The 19,217-nt window shown below is 38.2% G+C and overlaps 1 protein-coding gene across 1 annotated transcript in view; it reads left to right on the top strand.

Annotated features, from left to right (window-relative positions):
* The window catches only part of LOC136251267 (CUB and sushi domain-containing protein 1-like), a 35,089-nt gene extending 15,872 nt beyond the window's left edge, over nucleotides 1-19,217 (top strand). The window contains exons 4-11 of the mRNA XM_066043695.1: nucleotides 6,855-7,049; nucleotides 15,278-15,463; nucleotides 16,327-16,707; nucleotides 16,758-17,150; nucleotides 17,207-17,590; nucleotides 17,642-18,016; nucleotides 18,070-18,462; nucleotides 18,524-19,217. Of these exons, the coding sequence (XP_065899767.1) occupies nucleotides 6,855-7,049; nucleotides 15,278-15,463; nucleotides 16,327-16,707; nucleotides 16,758-17,150; nucleotides 17,207-17,590; nucleotides 17,642-18,016; nucleotides 18,070-18,462; nucleotides 18,524-19,131 (2,915 nt within the window). The 3' untranslated portion in view covers nucleotides 19,132-19,217. The remainder of the gene's footprint in view (nucleotides 1-6,854; nucleotides 7,050-15,277; nucleotides 15,464-16,326; nucleotides 16,708-16,757; nucleotides 17,151-17,206; nucleotides 17,591-17,641; nucleotides 18,017-18,069; nucleotides 18,463-18,523) is intronic.

The raw sequence follows: 19,217 nt of genomic DNA, 5'->3' as shown, positions 1-19,217 counted from the left end.
TCTTAGAGGTATTCTTTGGTAAACAGTGTGCTCAGGGAGGATGTAATGACAATCCAACAAGCCATCAGTTTTTAAAGAATACTGGTGTCAATACGAATTCAGGAAACTGTGGCAACAGACCCTGCACATGGAAACTACAGAAAGAGACCATTACTTCAGGATGCTGAAATTGATGAAACACCACTACCACAAAGAAAGCATGGTTAACCATAGAAGCAATAATTATTATTATTATTACTGCTATAATAATCATACTGTATTATATAAAATATCACAAAATATACAATATTGCTTCATAATTTCTTTAACTCTTTACGGAGTCCTTACTATTGACACACGACAAGTGTTTGTACTTGGCCTTCTACTCATCATTTTGTATGCTATTGCTTACAACATCGCAGTATCACTCTTTACAACTCCCAGTATTTCTCTTCTGGATGACTGTACAGTGGCATTTACTCCCTGTTCAAGATGAGTTCTTAATCTCACTTGCATAGCTTTTTCAATTTCTTTAAATAGCAAAAAAGACATCATGTTATTTACTTCACATAGTCCGCCTCTGTTAATAATCCATAAAATATGTCACTGGATGCATAGAGTCTACGTTGTTTCTATTCAAGCATTCCACAAATGTTGCATACTTTGCATACTTCTCCCCATTCTGCTTCAAAAACATTTGGTACAGTTTCTTTGCCACATATTCACAAGCATACCTCATACATTCTCTTCACCCACTTTTAACTCGGTTGGTGTTTCAGCTGGTTGTTCCACATGTGTCTTGAACATAGATGTCAGTATTTCTTCAAAAATTTGCTGGTTCGTTAGTTGCATCACTAACATTTCTGTCATGATATGAGGACAACTTAATGCCTCGAACTATATATTCCTTCCAATTTTGTTGGCCCGTAGGTACGTCTGCAAATTCCATCCATATCATTTCTAAAAGTTGCGCTGGTGTTGTTGGCTTACTTACATGTAGCACTGACTGCACTATAGATATTAGGGCTTCGGAGAAAGACTTAAAGTATTCCTGACCGTCTTCTTTCTTTAAGACGTGACGCAACTCCAGGACGTATTCCTTGTTCTTCCAGTCCTAGCTGTCTCCACAGCTAATTCGCCTCTAGCACAGACCTTCTCGAGTGAACTGTGCACCTGACTGGCTTCATTAGCTCCCTCTACACATAGATACTATGCTCTACAGTATTCGCAATGTCTCTTCTACGTTCATGGTACTCGGTTACCATCGTTACATCATGTTTACATTAACGCACTACATAATACTTTCACATGACTGTAACGAGGATTGTAAAACGGTTGTTAAGCGCATCACTAATCCCTGTTAGGGTATATTATCTATGGTTGAATGAAATAACTTGGTTTTTAATTGAAGTTAATAGATAATTTCAGTTATGATCGCCTTTATTAGCTGCAAAGTTTACCTGCCCTTGGGGTATAAATTAACCTATGGGGAGGTAAATTTTCTCAAAACTCATGGGTAATATAAATGATCATAACTTTAGAATGAAATCACCTATATGAAAGTGAGTTGTTTCATCCAGCAAGATCTTTATTTTGGTACTATGTTTTGACAAGTTAATTAATGCCTCAGGGATATAAACACAGAAATGATTAAATTTCTGGGCAAAAATGGCCATAAAGGTCACCAAAGCTCAAATCTGCGATGACACTATATCAAAAAATGTATGTCATGAAGAGTACTACTTTTGTGTAAAGTTTTCATACTTTTATGAAAAGTGCATGAATTTTGTGTTGTGCTGCTATACCATTATACTAGTGTAATAGAAAGTTATTAATTTAAGGTTCCAACAATAAAAGTAGTGAAAGAAGAAATGATGAGGAAAAATCCCTACTTGGAATTGTAGCAATGTGGGAAAATCCCTAAATTGGCATGTTGCAAAGCCTTCATTTGATCTTGTTTAGAATATGGTCATTTACTGTATTACGGAGCTGCCAATACTCATTTTGATTGGATTCTCTTTAACATCATGCTGAAGATTTTTGATCAACTACTTTTGCCATCCTTATTTTCCTGTTGCCAGGCAGCAGCCTTTGGTTGATTTGTAGTGGTGAGGGCCGTGAAAATCTGCAGACTTTCTTTCCACATTTTGCCACCTACAACACTAGTCGGTCTTCTTGTTTGTCTATTCTTGATGACCCGGCTATAGATCATTGTCTGAAACTTTTAAGAGTCACTGGATAGATTTTACATAGCCGGAGTGTATCTGCTGTCCATCATTTCTTGTTTCACTACTTTTATCACTGAAAGCCTACTTCATTTAATTAATAATTTTTATTACACTAGTTTGTTAATTATTTTAATATGAAGTGCACTCCATTCTGGAGTACTGATCCATTTAGCCACTATTTCTGGGTTTGCAGAATTGGAGAAAGATGCTCAGCACAAGTAGTTGGTAGAGGCGACAGGAGGTGTAGCTTTGGTGTTTGGACACCTTTGCACATAGAGATCTTTTGTTACATTGCTCGGACTTCCACTGTATGTAACAGTTTGTCTACAGGCAATGTATTTTGTCATCTTATTGAACAATTGAGTGTTCTATTATATACTAGTATAGTGTTAAAATCACTCTACATATTTGGGTTCTCACCCTCACTCATAAGATGATTGGTTACAGGGTTCCCAGTCAAGGATTTGTTCCAAGATGTTGTCAAGAGAGGTAACAATCAGGCTTGTGCTAGTGTTAGTGAACAGATTTGGGAAGTGTGTAGAGGACAGGAAGTTGGAGCTACTCATTTTGAATCCCTCAAGTTGGCAGCAGCATCTGGCTTCCATGAGGACAATACTTCTACTACAATGTCTGATAATAGTTTTCACTTTGATGTTTGTGAAGGGGAAACTGATTCAGAGTTGCTTGATGAAGCCATTGCTTGATGAGGCCATTGCTTGATGAGGCCATTGCTTGATGAGGCCATGGAGAAGACAGTTGGACTAAGTTTAGCCACTTCGGTACCCCTGTTTGCTGAGAAGATTGCTACTGCCACTTCACCTGATGGATGGCTACATCATTTGGGGAACTCTAGTTATCGAGTTCACCAGGAATTGAATTCATCAATTTCCTATAGTTAAGAACAGTTTTATTGATCTTATTCTCCCTGCTTACCAAACAGATTCTAACTTTGATGCAACACTTTACTCTGTGTATCAACAACCATTTCCTGTCACCTCAACCCAATTTGCACACCTTCAGGGTCTTCAGTGTTCAAATCAACTGGTTTCTTCAGTTACTGATAGTCTCTTGCCAAAGATAAATGTAATACCACACCCTCTACCATTCCTGAACTACTCCACACCCGCTGAAATAATGGTTTCATTCAATCATCAAACTGTGCCTCCAGTGGCTACCAGTTCCCACTCCTCCCTGTATCCATTATGCCCATTGTCTCACTTCCCGCTTGGCTTTGTATAGCTTAATGTGTTAGTCTATTGTGATGTATGTAGTTTACTAATTACGAATTTACTTTTTTTTGCTAGAGCATAGCTATAAAATAGAATACCTGTGTGGTTGTGACTGCTGTATTAGAGAATATGTCAATCTCACTACAGCTGCAGTGCTATATATGCAGTAGATTAAGCTAGTGTGGTACAATACCTTGTTTTCTATGGAGCTAGATCATTGAGGGGCATGGCCTCAGAATCAATTATGTTTGGTAGCATGTTCTGATTGTTTAAAAGGGTGTGGCTCATTGTATTCACCCAGCTTTTCTGCTACCTGATACTACCAAGGATACTACAGTATGTTAAGTATAGTTTCATGGCATTTAAATACACCCGTGTTAATATGGAAAGCTGACACTTTGATATGGTTTCCTGGCATGAAGAATATGACCATTTAATTGAAAGATAAACGAAATAGCAATTCACAGATGGCAGACATTTGCAGGATCTACAAAAGGCACATCCTGTGGTGTTAAATGGTGGCCATGCACTACTTTGTTTGCTTGTGATTGTGATCAGTGAAACAGGCAGATCACAAATCCTATATCCAGTTGCCTGTAAGTGTTTTCTTGTTTTCAACACTGTATTCAATGTTGAATGGAGTAAGACTATTCAGTAAAGATGATTATGACATTTCTATGATGGTTTTTAGATGCAGCAGTTTAGTGGCACGCGTCATTTTAGGGGAAACCAGTACTACTGCTTGACAGATTGATGATGCTTCCCCATAAATATGTGCAAGTATTGGCACAATTCATTTGCAAAATAAAACACCAATCATCAGGCTGTTTATTACAAGCTTCTGCGCACTTTTCATGCATTGCATTTAAAGGCCATGATGTAGAGAAAACTTCAGCTATATTCCACAGAATAAACAGTTAAGCTTGTAGATCACCTGATTGAGGCTAGATCATAGAGTTAATATGTATTCTAGGCACATTGAGCAGGTATCAATGCTAGTATATGAAGAATTGCGTATGGGAAAATCAAAGCCTAATAAACAATCCTATATCAATAATGGTTCCATGAACAACAGTAGGAACAGTTCCAGGGGAGTTTCTAAACTTTGTAGGAAATGATAAAAATAAAATCAGTGATGTTATAACCACTGAAAATTCAATCTCCTGACACATTATTACTTGGAAATTCAGAATGCCCCCCAGATCAGGGCTGTTGGTGATGCCAGAGCCTAGATACGTAATGCTATAGCTAGGTAATACAGAGGAGGCATACATTAGGGGGTCTGGAGGCATGCCCTCCCAGGAACTAGACCCTATGAGATTGAATCTGAGAGTGATTTTCAGCAGTTTGTCACAATTTTATTTGACTGTTGTATTAGAGTGACTGCTCTATTAGGGTATCCCAATCTTGTTATTTTATTTATTTATTAGACAACTATCCCTCTAGGGACCTGCAAGGAGGCTAACAATAAGCCTGTGAAGCGAGGAGTCAGAAACCTGTAACTGAAAATTATGCTGAATGCGGATTAAAATGCCAGGCTAGGCGGTGACTTTATCCACAGACTGCTTGCAGTCTAGGCAGTTACCTGAAGAGCCACACAACCTGGATTTGACTGGACCTGGGTAGCCTCATATAAAATGAAGTAGGGATCCAAGCAATAAAACGTAGTGAAACAAGATGAATGATGGTATTACAGCATAGCTCAGTGGGGAAATCCTTTCTTTGGCATTAATCAAAATCATTGTTATAACATGCTATCCCATCAAGCTATGCTGTAATACCATCATTCATCACTTGTTTCACTACTTTTTATTGCTTGGATCCCTTAGGATACTTCATTTTTAAATTTACATAAATCATTTGTCTTTGGTAATCCAATCAATAGGTATATTTCTGTATTTAATTTTGGTAGAACACTAGTTTGACTTTCATCATCATCATTGTATCTATACATAAGAAGAACAATGGTAATAACAAGCTTAAAGCCAGTTTATGGTTGGCTTTGTGGGATTTAAAATACAAAGAGAAGTGAAATACATGCAAAAACAGCCAAGCTATTTAAAAAGGATGTGGCCTTTAAAAGCCTGGGTGAAAAGTTGTGAAATCAAAGGTGGTGGCTGTGAAATGGCTGCAATGATGTTAATGATGAACTAAACCAAAACAGCCAAGCTTTAAAAAAGAGAGAGTGTGGCCCCCAAAATGGCCAGGGTGAAATTTCAAATTCATGTGCCAAATTTCAAGGCGATCGGAGTACGTGTTTGCATTTTATAGCAAATTTTGCAAGTGTGCGAAAAGACAAAGAAGAGAAAAAAAACCAAAGCTTCGGCTGCTTGTATCTCAGAAATGGCTTGAGTGATTTCCTTCAAATTTGGAATGTGGACTCCCCTAGCTGGTGGGAAACTCTGCAGCAAATTCAGTTCCAATTGGATAAGGTATCACCAAGATACAAAGGTGTGAAAATGATGTTTTCTTTGTCAATATACCCAACCGGCTTCGTGGGCCACACAACACACCATCGTGTGTCTTGATTAATATCAATGCATTAATGTTAATGATAATAACACTTTATTGTCTTAGATTTCAGAAGAACAAGTAGTGTATCAGCTATTAAACATTCCTTAATATGAAATCAGTACAATGCCAACATGAAAAATTTTGATTAGCTACTAATGTTTTTTAAAATCTTACATGGACCAAATTATATTATACCTACAATCAGTACTACATGTGGAAATAGTATCAAATTTGTCTAGCCATCAGCTCAAGTTGATCCTTATAAATTCAGTTTCTTCCCCCAATCAATTCACTTGTGGAACAAGTTACAAATTGACAGTACTATTATCTTCAATAACTTCAGATCTCTAATTATGTTGTAGATATTGTACTATATTCATATATTTTGAGTTTTACAATCACAACGTTTTCATCCAGACTTTTAAAGGCCACATCCTTTTATACAGCTTGGCTGTTTTTGCATGGATATCATTGCAGCCATTTCTTGACTGCCACTTTTCATTTTACAACTTTTTTTATATCCAGGCCACACCCTTTTTCACATCTAAGATGTTTTTGTGTAATATTCACTATACCACATAGCCTAAATATTTCAAGAGAGAAACTTTTCGCTGATTTCAAGGTTTTGGCAGTTAACAGCGACAATTTTATCCTTGAAATATTTAAACCTCCATATATACATTTTGGGATTGTTTGCAGATCTGCAAAAAAAATTAATTTTAGCTACAGTGCTCAACCTCCAAAATATTTAAATATTCAGGCTATACAATTAAATTTAAAACAATTATCCTATAATACTTTTCTTGATTACAATTTTTGCAATGCCAAACAAAACTTTAATCATAATCATGTACTATAGGCACACAATACATTGGATATAATCGTTTACTACACTTTGTATTAGACATCAAATGTGATAACCTATCAACACCATCCAATGGAGAGATAACTTCATGTAGTTCTGGTAGAGTAGGAGTGGGTTATGAGGGAGAAACTTGTAGTTTCACATGTAACACTGGTTATGAGCTAACTGGTAGTGATACTAGGACTTGTCAGAGTGATGGGAGCTGGAGTGGTAGTGATGATGTTTGTAGAAGAGGTTAGACAAACACTGATGTACAGCATGTCATAGGACCATATACATATACATATGTGGAATCAACACTATTCTATTGCCATAATATTATGTGCAGTAACCTGTAGTGTACATAAGCATGAAAGGAATTTTGAGTGACAGGAAAATCCAATCACAGTGTTGTATTGGTGATGTAGAATGAATGTATATTAACTGTGTTTGAAGTAAAATGACATAAAACTGGATACACATTTTAATTTTAACAGGAGCCAATAAGCACATTGCTTTTGAGCTCAAAACCTTCATAGATAAGGGGCTACATGTGAAACTCAAAAATAATTAAATAGTATGTTGCATGACCAAATGAAAAATACAAGCCACAATTAAAATCTAATACTCACTTGTGGCCACTACAGTAGACTATTTCATATACTTGTCATTAACTTTTAATCTTATCCATAATTTGTATCATATTGTATCTCAATTCTTACTCTTTTCATTACTGTAATTCAATAACAGAGACATTTTTATATTATTATTTTCAGGTCACTAAATATGAGGTAAATTGGAATCAGTTGATGTTACACAAATATAAACTTTCTGTTGCCCACATCTTTATGAGTCATAGATTATCAGATAACAATATGTCATAGCTAATTATATCTAATCAAAAACAGCCAAGCTGTAAAAAAAGGTGCGGCCCCCAAAAAGGCCATGGTGAAAAAAGATGTGAAATCCAAGGTGGCGGCCAAGAAATGGCTGTGATGGTAGGTTAATGGTTACATTTTAATAACGACAATTCAGGTGAATTTGGTGCCAAGACCAAGCGGCACAAAATTCACCTGAATTGTCGTTATTAAAATGTAACCATTAACCTACCATCACAGCCATTTCTTGGCCGCCACCTTGGATTTCACATCTTTTTTCACCATGGCCTTTTTGGGGGCCGCACCTTTTTTTACAGCTTGGCTGTTTTTGATTAGATATCACTTCTTTTTGTATTTGTATACTGCAAAGCCGGCCTATGGCTGGCTTTGGGGCTTTTTTAACCCATGTGTTTTTTTCTTTACCACAGGAAGAAGAAAAGAACTTAAAGAAGGTTTTTAATGCTTCAATTGTTTTTGATTTTATTAGTAATTATACAAATTATATACATATGTTTATTACATGCCCATTATTCCCCACAGGATATTTTTTGCAGTTGATCTCTCTACTGGGTGACTTGAAATGTAGCTGAACTATATACAGGATGGTTTCTTTGTAGCTGAACTCTCTACAAGGTGACCTCTTCTAGCTGGTGTCTCTACAGGGTGATTTGTTTCTAGCTGAACTCTCTAGAGGTGATTTGTTTGCAGCTAAACTCTCTACATGGTGGTTTGTTTGTAGCAGAACTCTCTACATGATGGTTTCTTTGTAGCTGAACTCTCCATAAGGTGACTTCGTCTAGCTGAACTCTCTACAGGGTGATTTTTTTGTAGCTGAACTCTCGACAGGGTGATTTGTTTGCAGCTGAACTCTCTACATGATGGTTCCTTTGTAGCTGAACTCTCTACAAGGTGACTTTGTCCAGCTGATCTCTCTACGGGGTGATTTGTTTCTAGCTGAACTCTCTGCAGGTGATTTGTTTGCAGCTAAACTCTCTACATGGTGGTTTCTTTGTAGCTGAACTCCCTACATGATGGTTTCTTTGTAGCTGAACTCTCTACAAGGTAACTTCTTCTCTACAGGGTGATTTGTTGTAGTTGAATTCTCTACAAGGTGGTTTGTTTGAGGCTGAACTCTCTACATGGCGGTTTCTTTGTAGCTGAACTCTCTACAGAGTGATTTGTTTGCAGCTGAACTCTCTACATAATGGTTTCTTTGTAACTGAACACTCTACAAGGTGACTTCTTCTAGCTGATCTTTCTACAGGGTGAATTGTTGTAGCTGAACTATCTACAAGGTAACTTCTTCTAGCTGATCTCTCTACAGGGTGATTTGTTTGTAACTGAACTCTCTGCATGATGGTTTCTTTGTAGCTGAACTCTCTACAAGGTGCCTTCTTCTAGCTGATCCCTCTACAGGGGGATTTACTTGTAGCTGAACTCTCTACAAGTGATTTATTTGCAGCTGAACTCTTTATGTGGTGGTTTCTTTGTAGCTGAACTCTCTACAAGGTGACCTCTTCTAGCTGATCTCTCTACAGGGTGATTTGTTTCTAGCTGAACTCTCTACAGGTGATTTTTTGCAGCTAAACACTCTACATGGTGGTTTCTTTGTAGCTGAACTCTGTACATGATGGTTTCTTTGTAGCTGAACTCTTTACAAGGTGACTTCTTCTAGCTGAACTCTCTATGGGGTAATTTCTTTGTAGCTGAACTCTCTATATGATGGTTTCTTTGTAACTGAACTCTCTACAAGGTAACTTCTTCTAGCTGATCTTTCTACTGGGTGATTTGTTTGCAGCTGAAATCTCTACATGGTGGTTTCTTTGTTGCTGAACTCTCTACAAGGTGAATTCTTCTACCTGATCTCTCTACAGGGTAATTTGTTTGTAACTGAACTCTGTACAAGTGCGTTTTTGTGGGTGATCTCACTGCAGGTTGATTTGTTTGCAGCTGAACTCACTAAAGGGTGATTTTGCTTGTAGCTGAACTCCTTGCATTGTGTCTAGTTTCTAGCTGATCTCTCTACAGGGTGATTTGTTTGTAGCTGATCTCTCTACAAGTTGATTTGTGTGTAGCTGATCTCTCTGCAGGTTGATTAATTTGTAGCCGATCTCTCTACAAGGTAATTTGTTTGTAACTGAACTGTCTATAAGGTGATTTATTTGTAGCTGATCTTTCTGCAGGTTGATTTATTTTAGCTGAACTCTCTACAGGGTGATTTACTTGTAGCTGATCCCCTTACATTGTGGCTAGTTTCTAGCTGATCTCTCTACAGGGTGATTTGTGTGTGGCTGATCTTTCTACAGGTTGATTTGTTTGTAGCCGATCTCTCTACAAGGTAATTTGTTTGTAGCTGAACTCTGTACAAGGTGCTTTTTTGTAGGTGATCTCACTGCAGGTTGATTGTTTTGTAGCTGAACTCACTAAAGGGTGATTTGCTTGTAGCTGAACTCCTTACATTGTGTCTAGTTTCTAGCTGATCTCTCTACAGGGTGATTTGTTTGTAGCTAATCTCTCTACAAGTTGATTTGAGTGTAGCTGATCTCTCTGCAGGTTGATTAATTTGTAGCCGATCTCTCTACAAGGTAATTTGTTTGTAGCTGAACTCTCTATAAGGTGATTCGTTTGCAGCTGAACTCTCTACATGGTGGTTTCTTTGTTGCTGAACTCTCTACAGGGTGTTTTGCTTGTAGCTGAACTCTCTACAGGGTGATTTGTTTCTAGCTGATCTCTATACAGAGTGATTTTTGTTGCTGACACCTCTTCAGGGTGATTTTTTTTCTAGCTGATTGCTCTACAGGTTGATTTGTTTGTAGATGAACTCTCTACAGGGTAATTTGCTTGTAGCTGAACTCCTTACTTTGTGTCTAGTTTGTAGCTGATCTCTCTACAGGGTGATTTGTTTGTAGCTGATCTCTATACAAGTTGATTTGTGTGTAGCTGATCTCTCTGCAGGGTGATTTGTTTGTAGTCGATCTCTCTACAAGGTAATTTGTTTGTAGCTGAGCTATCTATATGGTGATTTGTATGTAGCTGATCTCTCTGCAGATTGATTTGTTTTAGCTGAACTCTCTACAGGGTGATTTGTTTCTAGCTTATCTCTCTACAGGTTGATTTGTGTGTAACTGATCTCTCTACAAGCTGATTTGTTTGTAGCTGATCACTCTGCAGGTTGATTTGTTTCTAGATGATCTCTCTACAGGTTGATTTGTTTGTAGCTGAGCTCTCTGCAAAGTGTTTTGTTTGTAGTTGATCTCTCTACAAGGTGATTATTTGTAACTGACCTCTCTTCAGGGTGATTTGTTTCTAGCTGATATCTCTACAGGGTGATTTTTTGTAGCTGACCTCTCTTCAGGGTGATTTGTTTCTAGCTGATCGCTCTACAGGTTGGTTTGTTTGTAGCTGAACTCTCTACAGGGTGATTTGCTTGGAGCTGAACTCCTTACATTGTGTCTAGTTTGTAGCTGATCTCTCTACAGGGTGATTTGTTTGTAGCTGATCTCTATACAAGTTGAATTGTGTGTAGCTGATCTCTCTGCAGGTTGGTTTGTTTGTAGCCGATCTCTCTACAAGGTAATTTGTTTGTAGCTGAACTATCTAAAAGGTGATTTGTTTGTAGCTGATCTCTCTGCAGGTTGATTTGTTTTAGCTGAACTCTCTACAGGGTGATTTATTTGTAGCTGAACTCCTTACATTGTGTGTAGTTTGTAGCTGATGTCTCTACAGGGTGATTTTTTGTAGCTGAACTCTCTACAGGGTGATTGCTTGTAGCTGAACTCCTTACATTGTGTCTAGTTTCTAGCTGATGTCTCTACAGGGTGATTTTTTGTAGCTGAACTCTCTACAGGGTGATTTGTTTCTAGCTTATCTCTCTACAGGTAGATTTGTTCATTGCTGATCGCTCTAAAGGTTGATTTGTTGCAGCTGAACACCCTGCAAAGTGTTTTGTTTGTAGCTGATCACTCTAAAGGGTAATTTGTTTGTAGCTGAACTCTCTCCACAGTGACTTGTGTGTAGCTGAATTCTGTGTAACTGAATTCTCTAGAGAGTGACTTAATTGTAGCTGAATTCTCTACACAGTGCATGACTTGTTTATAGCTGAACTTTCTTCAGTGTGACTTGTAATGTTCTGAATCTCTATAGTGATATATTTGCATAACTCTCCACATGGTGACTGTCTTCTTGCTGAACTGTCTATAAGATTAACTGTTTGCAGCTGAACTCCCTACAGAATAACTTGTGATGTAATAAAATTCTATAATGGATTAAATAAATTAGCCGAATGCTCTATTAGGGTGACTGTTCTATTAGAGTATCTCGATCTCGCATTTGCTACACGGAGTTGGCTTTCGAATCATAACTCAGTGGTTTGTAATCCGATTCTTCTGTACTACTGCAAGGACTTTCTATGAAGATTATTCCAGCTATACACCGATTTTCAGCTCATTGCTCTAAGCGGTTTGCCTAGTAGGCGTGAAAACTAATACTTTTTTATTCATAAAAATCGATCGCGTAATTGTGACACAGGTTGGGTTTTGTGTCATATCTCCGTGGTCTTTATCTCGATTCCTTTCAAACCACCAAAAGGCACTCCTACGATGGTTACTCCATCTACATAGCAATTTTCAACTCATTCCATGAAGCGGTTTACCCTGTAGGCGTGACAACAAATCGATCTTGTTTTACGCGAATAATCGGTCATAACTCCTGAACCATTCATCGGATTTGTACCAAATTTGATGCTAGGATTCGCCTTTGGACTCCCTTTCTGTGTGCCAAATTTCAAGGCGATCGGAGCACGAGTTTGCTTGTTATAGCAATTTTTGCAAGTGTGCGAAAAGACGAAGAAGAAGAAGAAGAAGAAAAAAAAAACGAAGAAAAAAAAACGAAACTTTGGCAGCTCGTATCTCGGAAATGGCTGGAGCGATTTCCTTCAAATTTGGAATGTAGACTCCCTTGGCTGGCGGGCAACTGTGTAGCAAATTTGGTTCCAATCAGATAAGTGATCACCGAGATACAAATGCGTGAAATTGACGTTTTCGTTCTTCCTGTCAATATACTCACGGGTGTGGCGCGCCAACTTCTTGGGCCGCACGACACACTACCGTGTGTCTTGATACCACACCTGTGGTGGAGATCAAAAGCGCCAGAAATATGGAACTTCTGTACATTTACAGGGGATTTCCGAATACCTGAAATGTAGCTTTTCTTCCTGTGCGCGCTGTGGTATACAACTGATATACCACGACAAACTGTGGTATACCAGGGAAAACTGGTCTATGACAGCAGATTTGATTTTCACCATTAACACAAAGCTATATGAATAAACTATCAATCAAAATAACTTAGACTTGAGCTGTCTGCATTTGCTGGCTGCTTTTCCCAAGCACAGTGAAGATCCGTTCAAGTGGTCTGGAGCCCTAATGGAGCTATGGCCAGCCCGGGATGACCGTATGTTGCTGTAAAACTCTGTGGTGCTGAATAAAGACCTGTGGTGCTGAATAAAGACCTGTGCTGTGAATGTCCTTTCATTTTAGCCAGTTTTAGACCTGAATGGCCCATAACTCGGTCTAATTCATCCCTGCACTTTCCTCTTTAATATTATTAAGCAACCCCTTGCCCTCCTCTGGCTCCCACCTCCCACTCCATTTGGAGCTTGCCTGCTACAAATTATCTAAAATGGAAGGAAACTTAGTGGTGTAAAACTTGTGAAAATGTGGTGCACGTAGCTTCATCCATTGGCAAGCTACAAAACACACTGGATACTTAAAACCAACATTTCTCGATGCTTTTATATAGGTGGTTTTCCCAGACTGGGTCACAATAGAACAGTTACATGTGTACAACATAGCTTTCCTTTATTGTTTAAAATAAAAATGAAGGGAAGTCAATCACAGTGCTCTGTTTCGGCTCTAGGAACTGATCATTATAAGTGAAACTATCTATTCCCTCTTACAGTAGTGTAAGTTCTTCAAACGATTTTGTGGTATACAAAAGTGTTGATACAGAAATTAATGCCTTGATATGGTTTCCTTGTATGAAGGAGACAACTTGTAAGATTAGAGATGAAAGGTAAAAGTCAGTATCCTTGTCCTCAATATGGCTATCCAGTATGGTTATGTCATTACACTCAAATGTCTTGAAGCTATTCAAAATTGTGCTACTCACCGGATTTGTGGCAGTCATCTTAACCGTTCTATTATCACATGGTCACCTGAACTTTGATTTAATTTGATGATCACTTTCAGTTTAACTGTAACAATACCCAATGCTATCCTAAAACACTTGTCAGAACACTTGTAACTGTAATCCCTCTGTAATTAATGCTCTTTTTGTAAATAAATTACCAGTTTCTGAATCAAAGAGTATGGTAGTACTGTTTCAGTAGGGAACTCCCCAAAATGATGTACACCGCCTAAAATGCTGCCTTTAAAAATCACCCTAGAAACATCTTGTGCGACAAAAATCCATCTAACATCAAATGCAGCATTAAAAACAAGAAAACACTTACAGGCAGCCAGATATAGAATTTTAAAGAAATCACTAAAACTTGAATTTTGCCCACCCACCCACCCACCCACCCACCCCCCCCCCCCTCCCCGCCTGCCAAGCGTAACTCAATAATGGCTAAGGCTACTGATGGGCTTGATTTTTTCACTGTTCGACCATCACTTCGTCCCGAGATGTGCTTTTTAGCATACCGCAGTACGTACAATACACACATCATGGACTAACCTTTGTCCTCATTTGTGTCCGATTTCTTTTTGCTAACAGCCCAAGGTGTCGATTTGCAGTAGCGCGATGCATGGCTTCCCTACAGTACATATGTAAACGAAAATCGTCCATATTGTTCATGGTGAATGGACTGATTGCAGAGATGATTCTAACACCGTTCTTCATTTGTAACTCTGTGTAACGGGCTGAACACAGCTGAAAGCGAAGCATAATGGCCGCTGCACTTTCAAGGCAGTAATTAATAGTTGGGGGCACGCAAATCGTCATATTTTCAAGGTGACTGGATTGTTGCAGAGGCACTTCTACTGTTTTTCATCTGTAGCGCTGTGTAACGGGGCTGAACATAGCTGAAATCGAAGTGTAACGACCACTGCACTTTCAAAGTAGTTTTTGATAGCTAGGGCGCGCGTTCAGATGGAAAAATTTATTCAGGTGCCATCCTTTCTTTTGATGCGGTATGCGTGGGTTCACCAGTCATAATAATGTTACAAAAAAAGTAAGCAAACAAGTTGAAAGAAAAATTAGAATTTTAAGTTCAATTAGGGATCATAGAAAAAAAGTAGGGAAACAAGGGAGGTCGCCTACACCTGCAGATATACTAGTGAACCTAATTCAGTCTTGGTCTTGGGGTATAGACTGGATTAGGCATTAAATGTTCGCTAGTATATCTGCAGGTGTAGCTATAGGCGACCTCCCTTGTTTCCCTACTTTTTTTCTATGATCCTTAAAATTTCTAAGTTTTCCTTCAACTTGTAGGGAATATATACACTACAGTGTTCTGTATGATAAGTTTTAACACACATCAACTGCTGCTTAGTATAACAATAATATCACTCCATGTACATACACATGTTGTTCTGACTATTATAGTTCCCTGTCCATCACTTACCAATCCTAATAATGGAATAATCACATGTTCACTGGGAGATGATGGAGTTCCTTCCTATGAAGACACTTGTAGTTTCACATGTAACACTGGTTATGAGCTAACTGGTAGTGACACTAGGACCTGTCAGAGTGATGGGAGCTGGAGTGATAGTGATGTGTGTAGAAGAGGTATGACAGGGGAGAAACATACACAAGATAGTACTTGATGCAAAGCATGAAATAAGACGGCAGTCACAACAGCCGTACAAATATCAGATTACACACAAGTTTATGTGGTACAATTAAGATGTGCCACATCACTTGCAGGTTGCTAGCCTGCTATAGGTGAAGCTTTAAGATTACATCCATCCAATTTCTTGTAAAGAAGTTAATAATGGTCAGATGGTATGGTAACTGATTTCTCCATACAAAAGAACACAATATTTACTGTGTGGCTATTATAAAATTTGAGAGCAGCATATCGTAGGTTTTATGAATAGCTTTCCGACAGTTGCTTGATCTTCTGGCATTGGCCTTTAGTGATTTGCAATGATGATTCTTTGGCTGGACATGGCTGTGGGTAGGTCTAATGAGGTGATATGAGCACTTTGTGAAAATGTACTGTTGTTAAACGTGAGATTAATATATACACTATCACTGCTAAATTGGACAGGATGAGGAAATAGAAATTAGTAATGTCCGTTATTGCAATACTATGACACTTTTGCAATATACGTAATTGTACACTTTGCTGTCTTTTTGGCTGACCATGACAACTATACATCAATGGATTGTCAGTTACTAATCCCTACAACTCATGTAAAGATTGTACAGCATTTTATTTCACTACTTTTGCTATAATACACATAGCTTTACTCATAATGAGGTTTTATGTTTTACATAACCATGCTAAAATTTTTTAATTTACACCCTTAATTTATCCCAGAGTTTATAATATAGTACAAGCTAGTATAGTTCAGTAGGTAAACATATTATGTAGTAAGGGATTGGGGATATTATAACAGTGTATGAAGGAGGTTGTTTTTCAACAGTTCAATGCCCTACTCTATCAAATGGATCACTCCTTTGTCCAAATGGAGCTACTACTGGTGTGTTTGAAGACACTTGTACATTTTCCTGCAATGGAGGTTATGAATTACAAGGATCTAATAATGGGACTTGTTTAGCTGATCAAAGTTGGAGTGGAGGAGATCCAATATGTGTAGTATTAAATTGTTCCACATCACCACCTCTTGATAACTCACAACTACAGTTACCATGTGACACACAGTACCAGTCAACATGTGTAGCATCATGTGATGAAGGCTATGTCACTAGGAATAATGTGACCAGTGTCACTTACTTGTGTGATGTTACCACCAACCCTGATGTGGTTGAGTGGTTATTAAGAGATGATGCATCTTGTCAGAGAGGTAAATTACATACCACACAAATTTCATTGATCTGTTCTTACCCAACACAGTGACTTGTCTGGAACTCAGTAATCCAAACAATGGAATGGTATCATGTTTACTGGGAAATGATGGAGTTCCTTCCTATGAAGACACTTGTAGTTTCACATGTAACACTGGTTATGAGCTAACTGGTAGTCCTCAGAGAACATGTCAGTCTGATGGTAGTTGGAGTGGATCACCAGTGTCCTGTACCATCATGGAGTGTCCCTCATCATCACTACCAATGAACAGCATGTTGGCTGAGTTTTGTAGTAGTACATATCAGTCAATGTGTGATCTACAGTGTGAAGAAGGCTTTAATGGTAGTGGAGACCCATCATATTTGTGTAATACATATATATCCAGTGGTGGATCATCAGTAATGTGGGTAGCTACTGGAGAAGAATGGAGTTGTGAGAGAGGTACAAAATAGTTAGTAACTTTGTATATGGAAACATATCATTATACCTGTACATAGTTCAGTGTACCACTCTACCATCACCCAGTAATGGTAACATCTCATGTGATTCTACTGGTGTACCACGTTATGAAGATCAGTGTTCATTCTCATGTGATCCTGGATATGAACTAACTGGCTCCTCAACCAGACAATGTTTATCTAATGGATCATGGAATGGAACTGATGTGACTTGTGATATTCTTCATTGTAACAATTTGACTGATATAGTAAATGATAATGCATTAGTTAATGATTGTAGTGATGAGTTTGGGTCAGTGTGTAGTCTAGGATGTATCACTGGTTATATGGTAGTTGGTAATAACACGTTCACCTGTGACATTGAGAATGATGGAGTAGGGTGGAGGAATAATGTCACTGGAGGAGATTTTCAGTGTGATATAGGTACACTGTTAGCTATAAATTACTAAATGTTTTATTTGTTTCTTTACCTAGTAACTTGTACAGAAGATTTGGTAGCACCATCTAATGGTAGTATTAACTGCAGTAGTGACAATCAACCACTACAATATCAAGACACTTGTACATTTCAATGTGATGATGGTTATGAAGTAGAAGGTAGTGTAATGAGACAGTGTGAGGCTAGTGGGGAGTGGAGTGGTACTAGTACACAATGTAACATTCTTCATTGTCCTGTAACAGTGGTAGCTAACAGTAGACCATGTGATGACACATCTTACACTAGCACATGTATGGTGGAGTGTGAGGATGGTTATAACAGGTCAGGAGACTCCTACCAGTATAGTTGTAGTCTTAGTGGTACAGGAGTAACATGGATGTTGACTGGTAGTGGAGTGACTTGTTCTCCAGGTAACAATGAACTACATAGTGTAATATAACTTTACAATGTTGTTCTGTTACAGTACCATGTGTCAGTCTAAGTGATCCAGAGAATGGTAATGTGACTTGTCCCTCTAACACAAGTGTCTTCCAGGGCACATGTACTTATTATTGTAATCGTGGTTATCAGTTGGAGGGTAACAGACAAACAAGATGTAGTGCTGATGGGACATGGAGTAGTGAGCCAGTGACTTGTACCATCTTAACATGTAATGATCCAGAAGTGGAGATAACAAAAAGCCAATCAGTTGGTGATTGTAGTAGTGTGACTTATGGTTCAAGTTGTTTACTGAATTGCTCAAGTGGTTACAGTGTTAGTGGTAATGGGGAACATGTGTGTGATGATGTGAATGATGAAGGGACTTCAGTGAAGTGGAGAAGTTTAGGAGGAGATTTTGCTTGTTTTGCAATTACTTGTAAGTGTCATTTATGTACAGATTTGTGATGTTTATTAACTTTCCTATATGTGTCATGTAGCAAGTGATGAGTCAGATGGTTCAGATATTACTAGTGCTGCCATTGGTGGAGCAGTAGGAGGACTGGTAGTGTTTCTACTACTAACTGTGTTGTGTATTGTAGTAGTGTTTGTAAAGTGGTCTCACAGAAAACAATCTTATTCCACTGACAAGAACAGAGTTTATGATGAGCCAAGTACTGCAGCTGTTATTGTACCCAATGCAGTGTACACCACAGACAATACAGCTGACTATGAGTACATAAAAAATGATCAGATAATTTCACCTTACATTCATGATGGTGTTAAGATGGAGTCTAATCCATCGTATGGAATTACTAGAAGCTCCACAAACAAACTGGATTCAGATGTTGTCATCCAGCCCAACCCATCTTATGGTGTAACAAAGCCAACCAGTAAGACAAGTGAAGACCAGTATAGTTATGTGCAGTCTAATGAGTTTGTACATGATCCTCCTGTCCATCATCATACTACGATGGAAGATAATCCATCATATGGCCTGAACAGAAGTGAGTACAAGACTGCGCCTCAAAGTTTAGGTGCTGATGTTCAAATCTTTCCTAATCCAGCTTATCATTTGGTAACTATTTCAAATCAAAACAGATATTAAGTGACTGATTATGGTTATGTGCTAATTAGTAGCATATATATATATATACTGTACCTTTAAGGACAAATTTACTTTAAGATGTTTTT

This window comes from Dysidea avara, chromosome 3 (genome assembly GCF_963678975.1).
Source record: "Dysidea avara chromosome 3, odDysAvar1.4, whole genome shotgun sequence".
NCBI classification, from domain to species: Eukaryota; Metazoa; Porifera; class Demospongiae; order Dictyoceratida; family Dysideidae; genus Dysidea; species Dysidea avara.
This window is presented reverse-complemented; position numbering and strand designations above follow the sequence as displayed.